The 16322-nt window shown below is 39.0% G+C and overlaps 2 protein-coding genes across 9 annotated transcripts in view; both read left to right on the forward strand.

Moving 5' to 3' along the window:
- The window catches only part of LOC119490194 (transcriptional enhancer factor TEF-5-like), a 38905-nt gene extending 35663 nt beyond the window's left edge, over window positions 1-3242 (forward strand). For all 8 annotated transcript variants that reach the window (XM_037773470.1, XM_037773460.1, XM_037773430.1 and 5 more), the window contains 2 exons: window positions 51-203; window positions 1006-3242. In XM_037773470.1, the coding sequence (XP_037629398.1) occupies window positions 51-203; window positions 1006-1119 (267 nt within the window). In that variant the 3' untranslated portion in view covers window positions 1120-3242. The remainder of the gene's footprint in view (window positions 1-50; window positions 204-1005) is intronic.
- A 1801-nt stretch (window positions 3243-5043) lies between these two features.
- smpd2b (sphingomyelin phosphodiesterase 2b) lies at window positions 5044-14524 on the forward strand. Its single transcript, XM_037782627.1, has 11 exons — window positions 5044-5163; window positions 6780-6899; window positions 7005-7101; window positions 7319-7395; window positions 8156-8249; window positions 8779-8868; window positions 8975-9057; window positions 9273-9405; window positions 10224-10328; window positions 10466-10643; window positions 11906-14524. Exons 2-11 carry the CDS (start codon window positions 6850-6852, stop codon window positions 12328-12330), a joined length of 1332 nt encoding a protein of 443 aa, XP_037638555.1. The 5' UTR covers window positions 5044-5163; window positions 6780-6849; the 3' UTR covers window positions 12331-14524.
- Window positions 14525-16322: the final 1798 nt, after the last annotated feature.

A 16322-nucleotide genomic window follows, 5' to 3' on the forward strand; every position in this document is an offset into this window, starting at 1 on the left:
CCTCTCATTTTCACTTGGTGTTTTCGACTGTGTGTGTGTGTGTGTTGCAGACAGAATACGCCCGCCTAGAGGGAGGAAGGTGTGTTTACAGGATCCACCGCTCTCCGATGTGCGAGTACATGATCAACTTTATCCACAAACTCAAACACTTGCCTGAAAAATACATGATGAACAGTGTTCTTGAAAACTTCACTATCCTACAGGTAACATACACTTTTTGTTGAAGGCCTGTTGAAGGAATAGTTTGACGTTTTGGGAACGTCGCAGCCCGGCTCAAAGGCTGCAACGGAAATCGGCGACCAGACGAGTTTAAAAGTAACAAATGGGGCATTTTTAATTAAAAGAAACAACAAAACAAACCAATGGGTAACTACGTCCACTTCTTATATACGGTCTATGGGGTGTGGCTCATGCAGCTGATGACGACCAGAAGACGACCCAGATCCTGTAAAACAAAGTAGAGACAGCAAACAGGACTGGAGGGGTCATCACAGGAAATATGTGTAATATTTGCTTTCTTGCCGGGAGTTAGATAAGATGATCGATACCACTCTCATGTCTGTACGGTCAATATGAAGCTACAGCCAGCAACTGCGTAGCTTAGCTTAACACAAAGGCTGGCACATAAACCCCCCTTTAAAACTATAACATGTTGTTTTTACACTGGTTTTTTTACGGATTAAACAAACGAGAATCATGATTTGTTAATTCGTGAGCTTTAGATGTGCAGTTAGGAGGATTACCTACAAATAGGGCCAGGCTAGCAGTTTCCACCTGTTTCCAGTCTTTATGCTAAGCAGTCACATTTAGAGCACAGACGTAAGAGTGGTATCAATCTTCTCATCTAACTCTCCGAAAGAAAGCCGATAAGAGTGTTTCCCGAAAATGTCAAACTATTCCTTTAACAAATGAAGAAATGATCAACTCTTTGTCACTGCAGTATTTCTAAACAGACGGTGCTGCTTCATCTTTCTCACTTGACATTTTTCTCTCTGCCCCCCCCAGGTGGTGACGAACCGCGACACCCAGGAGACCTTGCTCTGTATAGCGTTTGTTTTTGAGGTTTCCACAAGTGAACACGGAGCTCAGTATCACGTCTACAGACTTGTTAAAGACTAACAGCTCCTCAGGTTTTTGGAAAAGCCAGACAAAAAGCGTGACACAATCTCTCTTCGACCAGCTCAACCATCCAGGAAAACAAAAAAAACAAAAAACATTGAAACAATGCTAGACCGAACTAACATGGACACATTTTATGCTTTAAAAAAAGAAAAAAAGTCTCGTTCGCAAGGGAAAAAAGAGCGAATCTCAACGTGCCAACGCGCAAAGAAATTTTGAAGAATTACGGATTTTTCGAACAACCAACTATTTTCCATGTGTTTTAAACATGCTTTAGATGAAGTGGGTCACTTTTTGCCAAGGTAACTGATGGAGCTTGAAATGTTTTATTTGAGGGAACGAGAATGTGTTTCGGGGTTTAAAAGACTCTTATAGTCGTATCCAAGTGGATCACACTCTGAGCAATAAGAGGAAGTGTATAGATCGAAGAAGTGGAGAGAGAACAGGACCACGGAAGGGGAAAACCAGAGCCAAGTGGTGTTGTTGCAGGAGGTTTGTTTGGAAAGCAAGTGCCTTTTCTCCAAAGATTATATCATTGCCTGCCACTTTGGATTGCCTTTTTTTTTACTACCTCTTGTTTTTAAACGAACAGAAAATAGTCAGACAAGTGTATTTTGTCCAAAAAGAATTGGAAAGAAACCTCTCGGATTGACATCTTTTTTGAGGCGTTTTTTGTATTTGGGCACACGGAGGAATGGGATGGGATAACTAATTTTCATGTAGCCTGTTGTTTTTACATACAGATCATCCCAAGTTTTACAGTCCACGTGTATCGGGAGAAGGTCTATTGTGTTGCCGTACTATTTAGGTTCTGCTTTTTTTTATGTTTTATTACACAATTTAAAAATCAGGTCTTACAAGCATCTATCTATAACTGACTTTTGACACTAGGGATGCCTTGTAACATTGCTGGCCTGACATAAAGCCAGGGCTTTGCCATCCTTACGAGATCCCCTGTTATTTCTCTCTGTTCGAAGACGTGTGCTTGGTTGCACTTAAAAAGATCAAGAAGGGGGAGGTGAAGCGACAGCAGTGCTTATTTTCTGCCTTGAGTTATGTAGCCTAATTGAAAAAAATTAATTGTTTCTGTACTGTGAGTCAGTGGATGCTAAAGGAATATGTGTTACATAGGAGTATTTTGTTTTTGGGGGGGGACTTTTTGTTCATATTTGTGATCAAGTAACTCAGCACAGAGACCGTGGCTTTAAGTGGAGAGAAGTTTATCACTGTTTCTTTTGTTTAAAAAAGAGATTGTATGCTGTGAAGTCATTTGCTTCACCCTTCTCCGTTGTAATGTGTGGAGAAGCTGCATGATAAAAGTTCAGTTTTGATATTTAAGACAATTTTTTACTGACTTTTAACATGAAATAATTTTGAAATCAAACGAAATAATTGTCTTGAATGAGAGCTGTTGTCTCTGTGCTGTGGAGTATGACCATTGATTGTTATTTATAGGGTTGGAATAGTAATAGCGGGAGGGCAGGGTGGGGTACTGGAGATGTATTGATCATTTTCCACTGTGATGGAGATGTTAAAAGTATTGCAGGACTCATATTAGAGACAGGAGAACTGTCGTCCCATGGATCCTGCTAGACGAGTGTCTACTCTGTGTGGTTCACTGGACAATTGTGCTATAAAAAAGTTCAAATTTAAAATATTGTACGGTGGGATGATTGCCCCTGGCTTTGAATGTCATATTTCACAAGCTAGATACAATAACACTCCTCCTCTAGCAGGTTTCTCAATTTACCTTTTATACAGACGTTTTCTCTCGCCATTATCAAGATTAATGTTTTTGTTTTGATTCTGTTGTCTTCTGACTTTCAGTGTTTGCCATATGCTTCACTGAAAATAATGTGTGATTGTGCTGATATTGATAATTAATAATGAGATATCTAATGTATCATATTCTGAATGGTGTGGGCAGTTTGTTTTTTTTGTTTTGTTTTTTTTGGTTTAAGGTGGTTTACTGTTGTCTTTGTTACCATTGTGCATTGCAATTTTATACTTCAAAGTAGAGGTTGGACTATGTAATCAAACAAATGTATCTAACAATAAAAGACGCATGGTGCCTTTGGGGCCATTTCTCCCCAGAAAACTTATTAAACATGTTTGTAAATTTGTTTTGTCCATGATGGTTCTTTTCATAGCGAAATCATAGAGACCTATGAAACCAAATATTGTGTTATTGTCGGCTTCCACAAGTCAACTTTATGAACTGTCTCGAGCTTATTTTTTTTACCTTTCTTTACTGAATGAAAGGTGCAGTGTAGCAATTGTCCCAGGTGTTGCACCAAATTGTGTGACCCAATCAGAAATTTCCGCTGTATTGCCAATGCTTTTATCATACGTTAATCCTCTAGCTGCATGATGCTAGAGTCTATAACATTGTGAGGGCCAGAGATTTTGGTATATTGAAATCAGTATAGAGTAGCCTATGTGATAAAGTACGATTAAATGTTTGCAGTGTAGCTGAAATTCATAATCAGGTCACACAATTTGATGTACGCACCAGTATGTGTACTGTACTTAAGTGCCATTTTACCTGCTTGTACGCACTTTACTTGAGTATTTCCTTTCTAATAAAAGGAAATCATTTTGGGTGGCGTTAAATGGCTCAGGAACTGCTATTATCATTTCAAAATAGACTTTGATTGTTTGTCAGTGCAAAGGGTAAAATGTGCTTCCTAGTTTTCTTTTGGAAGGGAAGTGTTGGAAGTTGTGACGAGCCAAGCAAGACACATCTGAGATCTGGTCAGAGGTTTTACCCAACAATCTGGCTGCAGAAAGATCCTCCAGTTCCTTGTTCTGTTCTACTTCACTACATTTTCTACACATTTACTTCACTATATTCATCTGACAAATATACTATAGTTATTGGTTACTTCTCTTGGAGAGAAATACTTTGTTTTTTTCGTCTTTTCTACCCAATTAATCACCTCGGGACAACAGAGATTTATCTTGTGACCTTTTGAAGGTGGAGCCACTGGACTAAACTACTTAATGCATTGGTGCATAAGTATTGCCAATTTAATAATGTCAGTTATGATAATATACTATTAACAAGGGGCAATTTTCTATTTATACTTCAAGAACATTTAGCTGATAATACTTCTGTTCCTTGAATGGCTGGTTTTGAATGGACTTTTACTTGCCTGTGCCAAAGTGTTGACTGAAAGAACTCCACCTCCCAGAAGTACTTGCGGCTGAGACGGAATCAAACCGGAAACGACTGTCAAGTTAACTAAAATAACACCGGATGTTCAGTGAAAGGCAAGGCAGCTTTATTTGTAGAGCACATTTCAGCAACGGGGCAATTCAAAGTGCTTTACATAAACATTCAAGAACATTGCCTCAAAGTGCAAAAGAACATTAAGAATTAAAACAGTTAAAGACATAAAACATAAAAACATTAAAGATTAGAAAATAAAAACAAAGCTAAAAATAAAAGCTAAAATAGAATATAACACACAAGAGTAAAAGCTCTGGTGCAGTATAAGATCATTATCTGGTTTAATAAGAGGCAGCAGCAAACAGGAAAGTTTAAAGCTTTGATTTAAAAGGACTCAGAGTTGGAGTTGGTCCTGCAGGTTTCTGGGAGCTTGTTCCAGATATTTGGTGCATAAAAACTGAACGCTGCTTCTGCATGTTTAGTTGTGACTCAGGGGACACTAAGCAGACGTGATCCAGATGACCTGAGAGGTCTGGATGGTTCATAACACAGCAGAAGATCAGAAATGTATTTTGAACCTGACTTTTGAAAGTCAGTTTTGCACACAAAAAAAATTGTGTATTTGAAATCGAGGTGTTTTGTATTAAGTTATTCACATTACTACTCAGCCCATTAAAATACACTTTGGGGAGTCATGTCAGTGAAATACGGTTGAGACTCAACTTCCTGTTTTATTTTGGAGGGGAAAATTACAACCGGATGTCATCACACATATTATTAACCCAGCTGCCGTTACTCTGGTAGAGAAGCACGTAGCGAGCAACGGTCCAACGGTCCGGTTCACTTCAGCTGACGTCAACAGGTTTACACAGGTGAGTGTACGTTAAATAAATAAATAAACCATGTCGGTAACAAAGTGAACATTAACCGGACTCGTTCACAGTTACTGAGCTAGTCTAATGTGCTAGCTAGAGTTGTTTAGCAGCTGTTAACGTGTCTAACTGGTAACTGCTAATCTAACTGGTTACCTAGGTGATTAACGGTCCACAGCTAACTGACGTTACATGATTAATGAAGGTGACTGTGTTGCCATGGTTACATCAATATCTCCACCAGCAACGAGATGAGATGCCTAACTAGTGTTTGCATTGGTGCTTGTTTACCTTAGCTAAAAACTTTATTTTACCTGGTCTGCAAGCTAATGTGACTCTACCTTTTGCATTTCACCATCTGGGTCACAAGTAACTTAATCTGGAGTAATTTATGTGACTGTACCATGCAGCCTTTTAACTTTATTACCACATTTTCTTCCTGATTTGGGGTTAAAGTCCACTGTTTTACTGTGTGTGTCCACTCCTTTGTGGATAAACACACAGACAGATGCATTGTATAACTTAAGGTAAATGTTTACTTGCAAGGGAGTTGTTTATTTTATTTATGCTGTTTGCTTTCTGTGTATTAGATGGATAGATAGATAGATAGATAGATAGATAGATAGATATAGATGGATGGATGGATGGATGGATGGATGGATGAATAGATAGATGGATGGATGGATGGAAGAAAACAGTTAAAACTGAATATAGTGCAGGGTAACAGCTGTAATACACAACTATTAAAAAAGGGATTATAGTGCAGAAGAGACTGTTAAAAATGAATATAGTGCAGGGTAACTCCAGTAGCTTAGTCTATTAACACACAATGAACAGTTTTATCTCAGATAACCAAAGCCCCTTGATTGTTTTCACTGCATTACTGCTTCCCCTTACTCTGTCCAGACAGAGCAAAGCCATGTCAGCACTCTGTGTGGGGCTCAGGGTGTATTGTTGCACTCCCAGGAGAAAGAGGGCAATGCAATCACCTCTATACTGTGTCTCTTTTTGAAAAAATCAACACTTCCCCCTCTGCATGACATAATGAGGCCTGCCAGGGTCAGCTCAGTTATAACACATTATTTAAAATAAACACATAGTTGCTTATTTTCAGACCTGACTATACTTTACAGATGTGAGATCATTATTTAGTTTAGCATACAGAATTTTATTCACCATCATATTTGTTTACATAATTTTTTTTCTGTTACAAATGGTTCAAATCTGCTGAATCCTCATTACATTTTAAGAACTTGAACTATGGTTGTGCTGTGATCTGCTTGGTTTGCACTTTTGGTGCTTACCATGCACTTTTTAATGGTTATTGTTATGTCTTTTACCACATAATCTTCTGACTGAGACTCGTGACTGTGTGTTTTTTCAGTTTACAAAGTTTAGGAATTTGATTTACATGTGTGCATTTGCCCTTTGGTCCACAAGTTCCAGTTGTCCAACTGTCAACTTGCTTTTCCTTGCCGAATTACTCCCATTTTAGTACAGTGCTTATGTGTATTTGTTAGTAGTTGCCACCTAATGTGTCCATGTGGGATTAGATAACAAAAATTGGCCCCAGGAAACAACTTCTAACAACAATAATTTGTTATGTATCGCATTAGGAGCTGCCCCAGTCATCTCACCTGACCTGACACTCCATCATCACATCTACTGATCCACTGATCTGCAGGCATGACTAACACAGACTCCGTCAATGTCCGGGTCCTCTCTCTGAACTGCTGGTCAGTGGCTGTGGTTTGTAGTAGTTCTTAATGTATTGTTTTTTTTTGTCTTGATACATGTATGCAAAAACACAGTGTTGATAGTTTCTTTGTTTCTTTTTTCAGGGGGATCCGCTACATCAGCAAACACTGTCCTCAGCGCTATGCCATGATTGGAGATATGCTGTGCAAGGAAGAGCATGATGTCGTCTTACTGCAAGAGGTCAGTGGAAGCCATTTTACAGAGTTATAAAGTTGCATAGTCACTAATCTGATTGATTTTCAGCTCATGCGCTCAGTTAAATTTGATGTTTTTCTGTAATGAAGACCAACCTTAAGTCATAAATCATCTTGTAAACTCATACGAACAATATTAATTATGCAAAGATGGTTGGTATTCTACTTTTCAAGTGACGTATAGATTTTTTTTTTTTTTTCAGGTGTGGAGTGAGAAAGACTATCTCGCCTTGAAAAAGAAACTTGCCTGTAGTCACCCTCACTCTCATTACTTCAAAAGGTAATGTTTTCACTCATCCCGAGGTTGCTCTGCAGTCTTATTCTGAACTCGTTACCTTTGGACGTCTTTCAGTCTATGATTAAAATTCACGAGTGAGTTGTCATATTTTCAAAAGGCTCCTGTCAGAAAAATGTCCTTGCATGGCATTGATCCAAAGACCCCAAACTTAACTGAAGCTGAGGCAATACCTTAAGGATTAACTTTTGCAGCTTAATTCTTTCTTGACCTCCATACCAAAGCATACGACTGAGATTTATCAAAGGCCCTACCTTTCTAATCCCCTTTGCAGCTCATAGAAAATGTCAGCTCTAGTAGATAAATTCTCACATCTACTACAGATAATACAGACAAAGTAAAGAATGATGTAGATCTACATGGAAACCAGGGATGTGACTTGTTTCTTTAAGAAATAATCACATACTGCTGAAGCTGGTGTTCATATCTACATAGGGTGAAGCTGGTGTTCATATCTACATAGGGAGTCGGTCCTCTTCACAGAGTCCACCATGATGCTTCGACCATGTTTCTACAGCAGCCCAGAACGGACAAACCAAACTCCGGCTCTAGAGAGAGCCTTTCATGTTTTTTTATGTTACCTGAAGGCCACCGTAGTTCTCCGATACGCCTGGAAAGGGAGGAGTGAGCGGAGGGTTATTCAGTTGGTTGCAATCTGCAATCTCACCACTGGATGTCACTAAATCACTGTCCCTTTTAATTGTGGAATATACAACTTCTAATCGTGTTGTTTCTCTTCCTTCAGTGGAGTCATCGGCAGTGGACTGGCTATTTTCTCCAAACACAGAATCCATGATACATTTCTTTTTCGCTACTCACTAAATGGTTATCCATACATGGTAAGTCTCTTAGTATTCCCACAACTTTATTCGTATAGCATTTTTACACGACAAGTTACCACCTGCTTTACAAAAGATATAAAACCAAGAGATGCATGGTGCACTGAAATATAAGCAAGATTAAAAATTAAATTCTAGGATGAAGAGCTAGCTTGCCTGCCGGATTTCCTCCGGCAGGTCGTTCCAGAGCCAAGAGGTACTGACTGCATAGGTCAGATCCCCTGTGGTTTTTAGCCTTGACCTTGGAATTTGAATAGAGGTCAACCAGGGGATCTCAGGGTTCACTTGGGGCCTGTATGGAGCTAGCAAGTCAGCAATAGTGAGGAGCTAGTCTTAGCTAGTCTTATAGGTGATCATTAAAATCTTGAAAATCCATTCTAAACCAAACAGGCACCCAATGTAGAGCTGGACTGACATTCAGACATCATCACCCCCAAGAGTGGATATGCAATCCTTTAGTGTTACAACCTCTCTTTGCAGAATAGCATACCTCGGGTTCTCTCATAACTGTGTTTTTCCTAATAATTAGGCTCACCATGGAGACTGGTTTGGAGGTAAAGCTGTTGGGATGGCTGTCTTAAGCATTGGCAGCCTGACTGCCAAAGTCTATGTGACTCATGTAAGGTTTCCTACCATCAGTTTTCAGCCTTACCTACTGTACATATTATATTACATTGTATACAGTTATTGATCAGTGTGCTGTTGACTGTGTGTATTGATTTTAGCTGCATGCAGAGTACTGCAGAGACAAGGACCCTTATCTACCTCACAGAGTGGTTCAGGCCTGGGAGCTGCAGCAGTTCATTCGGTACGGTGTCTTTGTTTGTTGATTTTGCACAAAGAGGTTGAGCCACTATTTGTTTACTCTGGTGGATATTTTCATATTTTTCTCAGGTGAACTTCACCTGTTGCTATGAAAATGTTTAAAGCAACACCACAGTGCCTGACAGCACTCAGTACTTGCTGTTTCATCTTGTTTTGTGGCAATGATTTGGTAATAATGTGTGTTTCTGTACTTTTTAGTCACACCTCCGCTGGAGCGGATGTGGTGATTCTAGGCGGCGACCTCAACATGCACCCTCAGGACCTCGGCAACAGACTACTGAGGTCTTACACTGGACTACGAGACTCTTATTTAGAGACGGCTAAATTTGATGTAGGTAGTGATAACAATGTTATAATAGGGTTGTTTTGTCTGCTAAAATACAGTAATGAAAGGAAAATTAAGTTGTTAACATGTGTCTTATTCTTGCAGTTTTGGCCATAATTTGTATTTGTTATGATAACAACTTACTTTTTACCATTTATGTGGATGTAAAAGCAAGGTGACCATACCCTAGAAGTCTGTTAGGAAGGTAAAAGGTATTATCATCCATGGCAAAAATGTCTTGGTCAGTAAGTAGTTCTTCAAAATTGTAAAGCTGTATCCAGCAGTGTCGTTGTGGCCCCATATCTCAAGAATTGAGCTAGTGAGTAAAATGTCATCATAACTGACTGCAGTCATGGTCAAGACTATGAAAACAAGAGCCAGGTTTTTAATTTAAAAGACCAGTGTGTAGGATTTTGTGGGATCTATTGGCAGAAATGGAGTATAATATTCATAACTATGTTTTCATTATTGTATAATCACCTTAAACTAAGAATCGTTGTGTTTTCGTTATCTTAGAATGAGCCCTTCATATCTACATAGGGAGCGGGTCCTTGTCACGGAGTCCACCATGTTGCTCTGCCATTTTTCTACAGTAGCCCAGAGCGGCCAAACCAAACACTGACTCTAGAGAGCCTTTCAGGTTTTTACGTTAACTTAAGGCCACTGTAGTTCTCCGACACACCTGGAAAGGGAGGAGTGAGCGTAGGGGTTTTCAGTTGGTCGCAATTTGCAACCTCACCACTAGATGCCACTAAATCATAAACACTGCTCCTTTAAGAAATGTGTTTTTCTTTTTAATGTTTGGTGTTTATTTTCTGTTGCAGGGATGTGAGGATGGTATGACTCTCATAGCTGACAACCCTTTTATCAATAAAAAGGAGCTTTGTCCCTTTGAGAAGGGAATTCGAATCGACTACATCCTGTTCAAGGTGGGTGAAAGCTATATGTCGTTACACCTGCTGTATTTATATCCCCTCATGTTCACAGCTAGATGTTAGACTCATCAGATGAATTTGTATTATGTTTTGACCCCCAAAGCTCATTTCCCTTTTTTTATAATTCCCAGGGTTCTTCCAAAACGGACATTTATTGTGATTTCATGTCCACCACCAAAGGCTCCGTCCCTGACCATCCATTCCCGTACTCCGACCACGAGGCTCTGACTGCTCGACTTAGGCTGGAGACGCAGACTCCAACTGAAACTGGAAGTGATGGGCAACGAAAGAATCAGGACTCTGCTGCAGGTATGTTTACTAGCCGTGCTGGCAGGGTGGCTCTAGGGACACCAATGTTGGTCGAGACTGAAATAGCTCAACAGTTATGGATAGATTGCCGTGACATTTTATACAGACTTTCATAGTCAGGATGAATTTTAATAACTGTTGTGATTCCCTGACTATTCATCTAGCGCCATCATCAGGTCAAAATGTTGATTTGTTCAACACTTTAGTTTATGACAATTTCATCAGCTTCAGCTGTACTTTGTTTAGTGCTATTTACAAAATGTGAGCATGCTAACACATTAAACTAAAATAGTGAGCACGGTAAACATTACACCAGCTAAACATCAGTATGTTAACGTTGTCATTGTGAGCATGTTCGCATGCTGATATTGGCATTTAGCTCAAAGTACTGCTATGCCTAAAGCCCCATTCAGACTGTATTTATTCCTCTTGGGTGATTTTAACATTACACATTCCACACAGACAGTGTTGCTGCTGCCGCAGGCCTTTTTTTTCTGCATAGAGTTTGCCTTTCATAATAGCCCTTTAATTTCATTATGAATGTAATTTATATTCATTTTAGGCAGATAAGGGTTAAGAAGCGTTTGCTCATTTGTAAATAATAATAATAATAATCCACAATTAAAAGCCTTTATTAATGGAGCCATGCAAGTCACTGAATTTTCCACAAGTCCTGAAGATTTTTCAGAATAAAAGCTGTGTGTTAACAAATGAAGGGATTCTGTCCACAGAAAAACATTAGATGGCTTTTATTTTGAAACAGAAACATTTTCATGTCTGTGACATATTCTACAGATATAAACATTGAAACTGGTATGATGTCAATATTATGTGAAATATTATTTTCGCTGTCTATTTCTGCTGTGACTTCAAATCTCTAGAAGAGACGCAGGCGACACACACCCGCGCCGCGCCTGAGTTGCGCTGCTCACATGGTCTGTGTGTCTGCTCTAACATGTTGGCATGGGCTCCAAAATAAAAAGCAAACTTTTCCGCGATGCTCACAAGCAGTGTGGACCGGGCGCAAGTGTGACATTTTACTATTGAAGATGGAGGAAGTCGAAAATGTTTTTGCTCATCAGATGGGCCGTTGTAATGTCAGCTATTCTCATTTGCCTAGTCCTGCAGAATCCACATCCTGTAATTTAATCATGGTGAACATGCTGTCCAGAACAATGAGTTAAATTAATGAAGAGCACAGTGAATATTTAATGTTATGTTGTAATGTTAATCCCGTTCGAATGGGGCTTTCATGTCTTCAGGGAAGGTGGCTGAGTTGGTCGACATTGTGACAGAGGCGCGTACTGAAGTCAAAGTGGGCTTGCACTGTGCCGAAAGTATGCGCTACACGGCAACGCGTACCGGAGTGATGGGGTTGGCTCTGCTTATCCTGGAGCTGGCCATCGCTGCCGTGCCCTGGTTGGCCCTGGGAGCAGAGCAACCTTTCCCTCGTACCTCCTTCTACCTGCTGGCTGCATTGTGCTTCGCCATCCTGCTGACCACCTTTCTGCTGTGCATCTTCTACACCATGGAGCTGAAATCTCTTCAGGGGGCTGAAGACCAGATGAGGCTGGCTCTAGGAAGTCTGCAAGAGAAGCTCAGGGGTTATCCTTTGGCTCAGCCACACAATGTCCAGCGGAGGCCCCCAGAGGGTCATGAGCTCAGAGCCTCTAACCCAGAGGAATAATACAGGAGCCAACCGGGTCAAAGTGGGCTCACTGAAAGAAGCCTTTAAAATGAGCTTTATGATGGATGTTTGAGGAAGTCATTTATTCTCTGAATGTGTTTTATGCTCTCGAGATTTAGATTTGTACTGCAGGATGAAGGAGTTTCTGAAGGACGTTTCCGAAAGTAGTGCAGGACACATGCTTTGACCTCTTTTATACTTTTTATATACTCGTCTTTAGCCTTTTTCACCCCTAGATTTCCCTCGATGCACCTCAACAAACACGCTACCTGTTACATGGTATTATACTTCAGTGCTACTGCTGTTCTTGAAGGTCATAAATGTGACCATTTGTTTTTCTTAAGCCGTAGGTCCGACTTGCATTCCATCCACCAGTAGTTTCAATGGGACCAGTTGTTTCTCTTTTTAGTTTCAAGCTTTCCTTTTGTGATTTGGACACAATCATAGTGCGTCCAGACTGTTTGCTGATTTACTTACAAAGAAAGAAAGAAGCGCTGTGGTTTCCACTGCACAGAAGAAACAGACACTCCGAATGTTGAAGAGTTACGTTTTGGTCAGTAATATATTTTTTTTCTGCAGGACAGATTGTTGAGAGCTTCCAGTAGCACCTAAAAACAAGGATCCTCATGCACCAGTTAAGACTTTACAGTGTAGTATCCTGTAAAGGGATAAACTGCATCTGCATGTTTCATGCTCACTGTCTGCACTGGAAAGTGTCTTTATGTTAGAGACAATCTACACTCCCCTTTTCCAATTTGAAGCAGTGGGAATGCTCTGAAGGATATCCTGTTTTTATACATATATATATATTATAATATGCGTGCTGCTTGTCAGACGGTTCTGGCCTCCACGTCGTCCATTAATTCCTGATAATGGACACCTCGTCAGGCATTATCCCTTACATATATATACACACATACTGTATATACATATATATTTTAAAGTTATAATATATATATGTATGTCTGTATACTTTTAACTTTGACCTTATTCAATCACATGAATAACTTTTAAAAAAAACATGTACTGTAGGAAATGACAAATGCTTAATATATCTTTAGTGTGCGGTGCACTTAGTTGACTAACCAGATAAACCACTTCCTTTTATGTAAGATAGGAAATTACTTACTGATCCGTATCACTGTAAAACAGTGTCATGACTCAGCAAAAGCCTCCCAGTGATCATCTTTTTTTTTTTTTTTCTTTCACCTCGATGTTGGAAATGTACTTGGTAGTTCTTATAGGCATGATGGGCGATGTTGAGTAACTAGCAAAATAGATTTTTGAAAAGCCAAAAAACTGAGCCCAGTGTTGCCATCTCTTTTCCAATTAAAGTAGCTAGCAGCATTAGCTCCAAAAGTCCCTAAATCTAGAGAGAAAGTCAGCAACACTGACATTTCGTCCCTTCAGGCCACTCCTCCACAATTATCATTATTAGGGCTGTGTATTGGCAATAATCTGGCGATACGATACCTATCATGATACACGGGTTACGATTCAATATATTGCGATATTTTTCAATTTTTGTATTCAATTTTACGAAAACTGTCATAGTATTAAGAACAAACCGCCATATGCATAAAATCTGAGTAAAACTTACTTACTTTTTGGATGCAGTCACAACAGTGGATCTGCATTTGCATAGTACTACTTTGAGAGGGCACATACACTGAGAGGCTGCATCTCTTTGCAAATGAAATAAAGTATTCTATTAACTATTGACTTTTAATCTTTTTTTTTATTAAATTGAAATTAAAAATCGATACAGTGTTTTTGAGAATCTATGCAGTATCACAAAACATAATATTAGATTTTTCCGATATTTTCTTACACCCCTAATCGTTATGAATGGAGAACATGACTATTGTTGGCACAGCTGTCAAGCTAGCAGCTTGTGGAAGACTCCAGTGATGAGCAATGAGTGAACGGGCAGAGTGCAGGAAGCATGTAGGCAGACAGAATCATTTTATTCGGCCCGAATTAAATGATTGAACGGGTTTATTACAGTCCTGCCACAGATACCGGATTTTTTTTTTTTCATTTCATTTATTGATTGTTGTTGGGATGTCAAATTGTTACCAATCTTACCTTTAATTTCATAAAGGTAAAACAGTTTAAAAAAGCTGATGTTCATTCCAATTGAAAACTGTGATGAGCATGATTATGAAAGCAATAATAAAGACTTTATACTCACTCTTGCTGACTGCTGCTGTGGCTCTGGAGAGATGTGACGAGACAGCGTATGATGGGTTCTACACATTCGCCACTAGAGAGCAACAGAAGAACATGTGACGGGTGAACTTCCCACATGAAAACAGGAACACCAAACTGGCTCTCGGTGGCAGAGCATGTGAGAGGAGACGGCTGCCAAGTTTGCCAGATACCACATACCAGCTAGCACAGGTAGGCCCTCAGGGCAAGAGCACCCATGGGTGTGGTGCATAAAAAAAAAATTCCCACACCAGGTAAAAATAAATTAACCGTGACATTTAGTGCAATTACCTGCAACAAAATACCGTGTCACAATTAAGAACACCAATGAGTTGGTGGAGTTACACAAGTACTTCAGACTGCCTGACACAATCCCTAAATACAATGAATACATATGTTGTATGTAAATTAGGCCAAACTACACCGAATGCAAATGAGCTTGAAGCTATGTCTTTTTTTATTTTTTATTTATTTTTTTATAAAAATCAGTCACTGATTTTTTACACAAGATTGATAAAGTATTTTTATTGGAACGGTGAGAATAATGAAGTTGTGTATTTTAACAGAACAGGATTTAAATGAGGGTTTGTTGGGGTGAAATACTTGATATATGCCTCACAGTTCTTGTGCAACCTCGTCCTTTTTCAGTAAGTATAAAGTGTTTTTTGTATGCTTTTTGTATTTGTACTCATGTACTATTTTCAACAAAAGTCATATTTCTCTGTCTTGCATTATATTTAAGTCAAGTTATAGTAGGATCTCAGTCTCAGAGCTGAATATTTAAAATATAATATATAATATATATTATATTTTAAAATATTTACATCCTATCCTATTATATTCTATTATCCTGTCTTGGTATTGTTGCAAAAATAATAAATGAAGTTAATTCCCTGCTCTTAAACTATTTTTTCTTGTCTTTCGGTGTACTGTAGTGACGGCATCATTTTCCAACTCTTGCCGTATTTGGCAGGTAAGAAGGAATAACATGCACCGTGAACAGGTCTGAACTCAGCTGTGGTGGAGGGTAAACTCATTTTTTCACATCACTTCAGTCGGATCATAGTGTGATTATAATCTACATTTCCACCTCTTGTATTAGTTTTTCCTTATCTATAGTCCATTATTAGTTGTAGTTAAATGTGGCTGTAATGAATGGGCTGCTGTAGTGGCATATATTTAACTTTATGACTTGAAAACATGAAGAAGTGAGGCCTTCAGTGACCTGTTGGTTCCCAGACCTGAGGAAGGTTCCCTACGGTACACCAATAGTGGAAGAAGTACATAGATCTTTTACTGAAGTTAGATATACCAAAACAATATGAAATGTCTCCATTACATGTAAAAGTTATGTATTCAAAATGTTAAAAGTATTATCAGCAAAATGTACTTAAAACATCAAAAGTAGAAGTACTTAATATGCAAATTAACCCTCTTCAGAGTGTTGTTATAAAATACATAGGGGCGGAAAGAGGCCTACATTTACCTAAGTACTGGGTACTTGTATTTCCATATTCTGGTACTTTTTACTGCCCTATATTTCTGAGGGAAATATTTTTATTGCACTACATTGATTTCACAAATAAAATTACTATTCACTTTACAGCTTCAGACTTTACATAAAAAGACATAATAACTGTGTAAAACACAACGCATTGTTAAAAATGAAAGCGTTAGTTCCCAACCCAATAGGCTTGTAATCAGTGTTTAGTTGAGGCCCCCTTGTCATATTCCAGATGTCTTTGAATTTCTGTCAAGTCCCAAAGCAGTAAACGTATCTT

Source organism: Sebastes umbrosus, chromosome 1, assembly GCF_015220745.1.
Source record: "Sebastes umbrosus isolate fSebUmb1 chromosome 1, fSebUmb1.pri, whole genome shotgun sequence".
NCBI lineage: Eukaryota > Metazoa > Chordata > Actinopteri > Perciformes > Sebastidae > Sebastes > Sebastes umbrosus.

What these genes read in the sequence shown, in the direction of transcription:
- smpd2b (XM_037782627.1), top strand. Translation starts at nt 6,850, where the DNA reads ATGACTAACACAGACTCCGTCAATGTCCGGGTCCTCTCTCTGAACTGC. An exon ending in TAAATGGTTATCCATACATG is followed by an intron (nt 8,250 to 8,778) that starts GTAAGTCTCTTA and finishes CCTAATAATTAG; the next exon opens with GCTCACCATGGAGACTGGTT. An exon ending in GAATCAGGACTCTGCTGCAG is followed by an intron (nt 10,644 to 11,905) that starts GTATGTTTACTA and finishes TCATGTCTTCAG; the next exon opens with GGAAGGTGGCTGAGTTGGTC.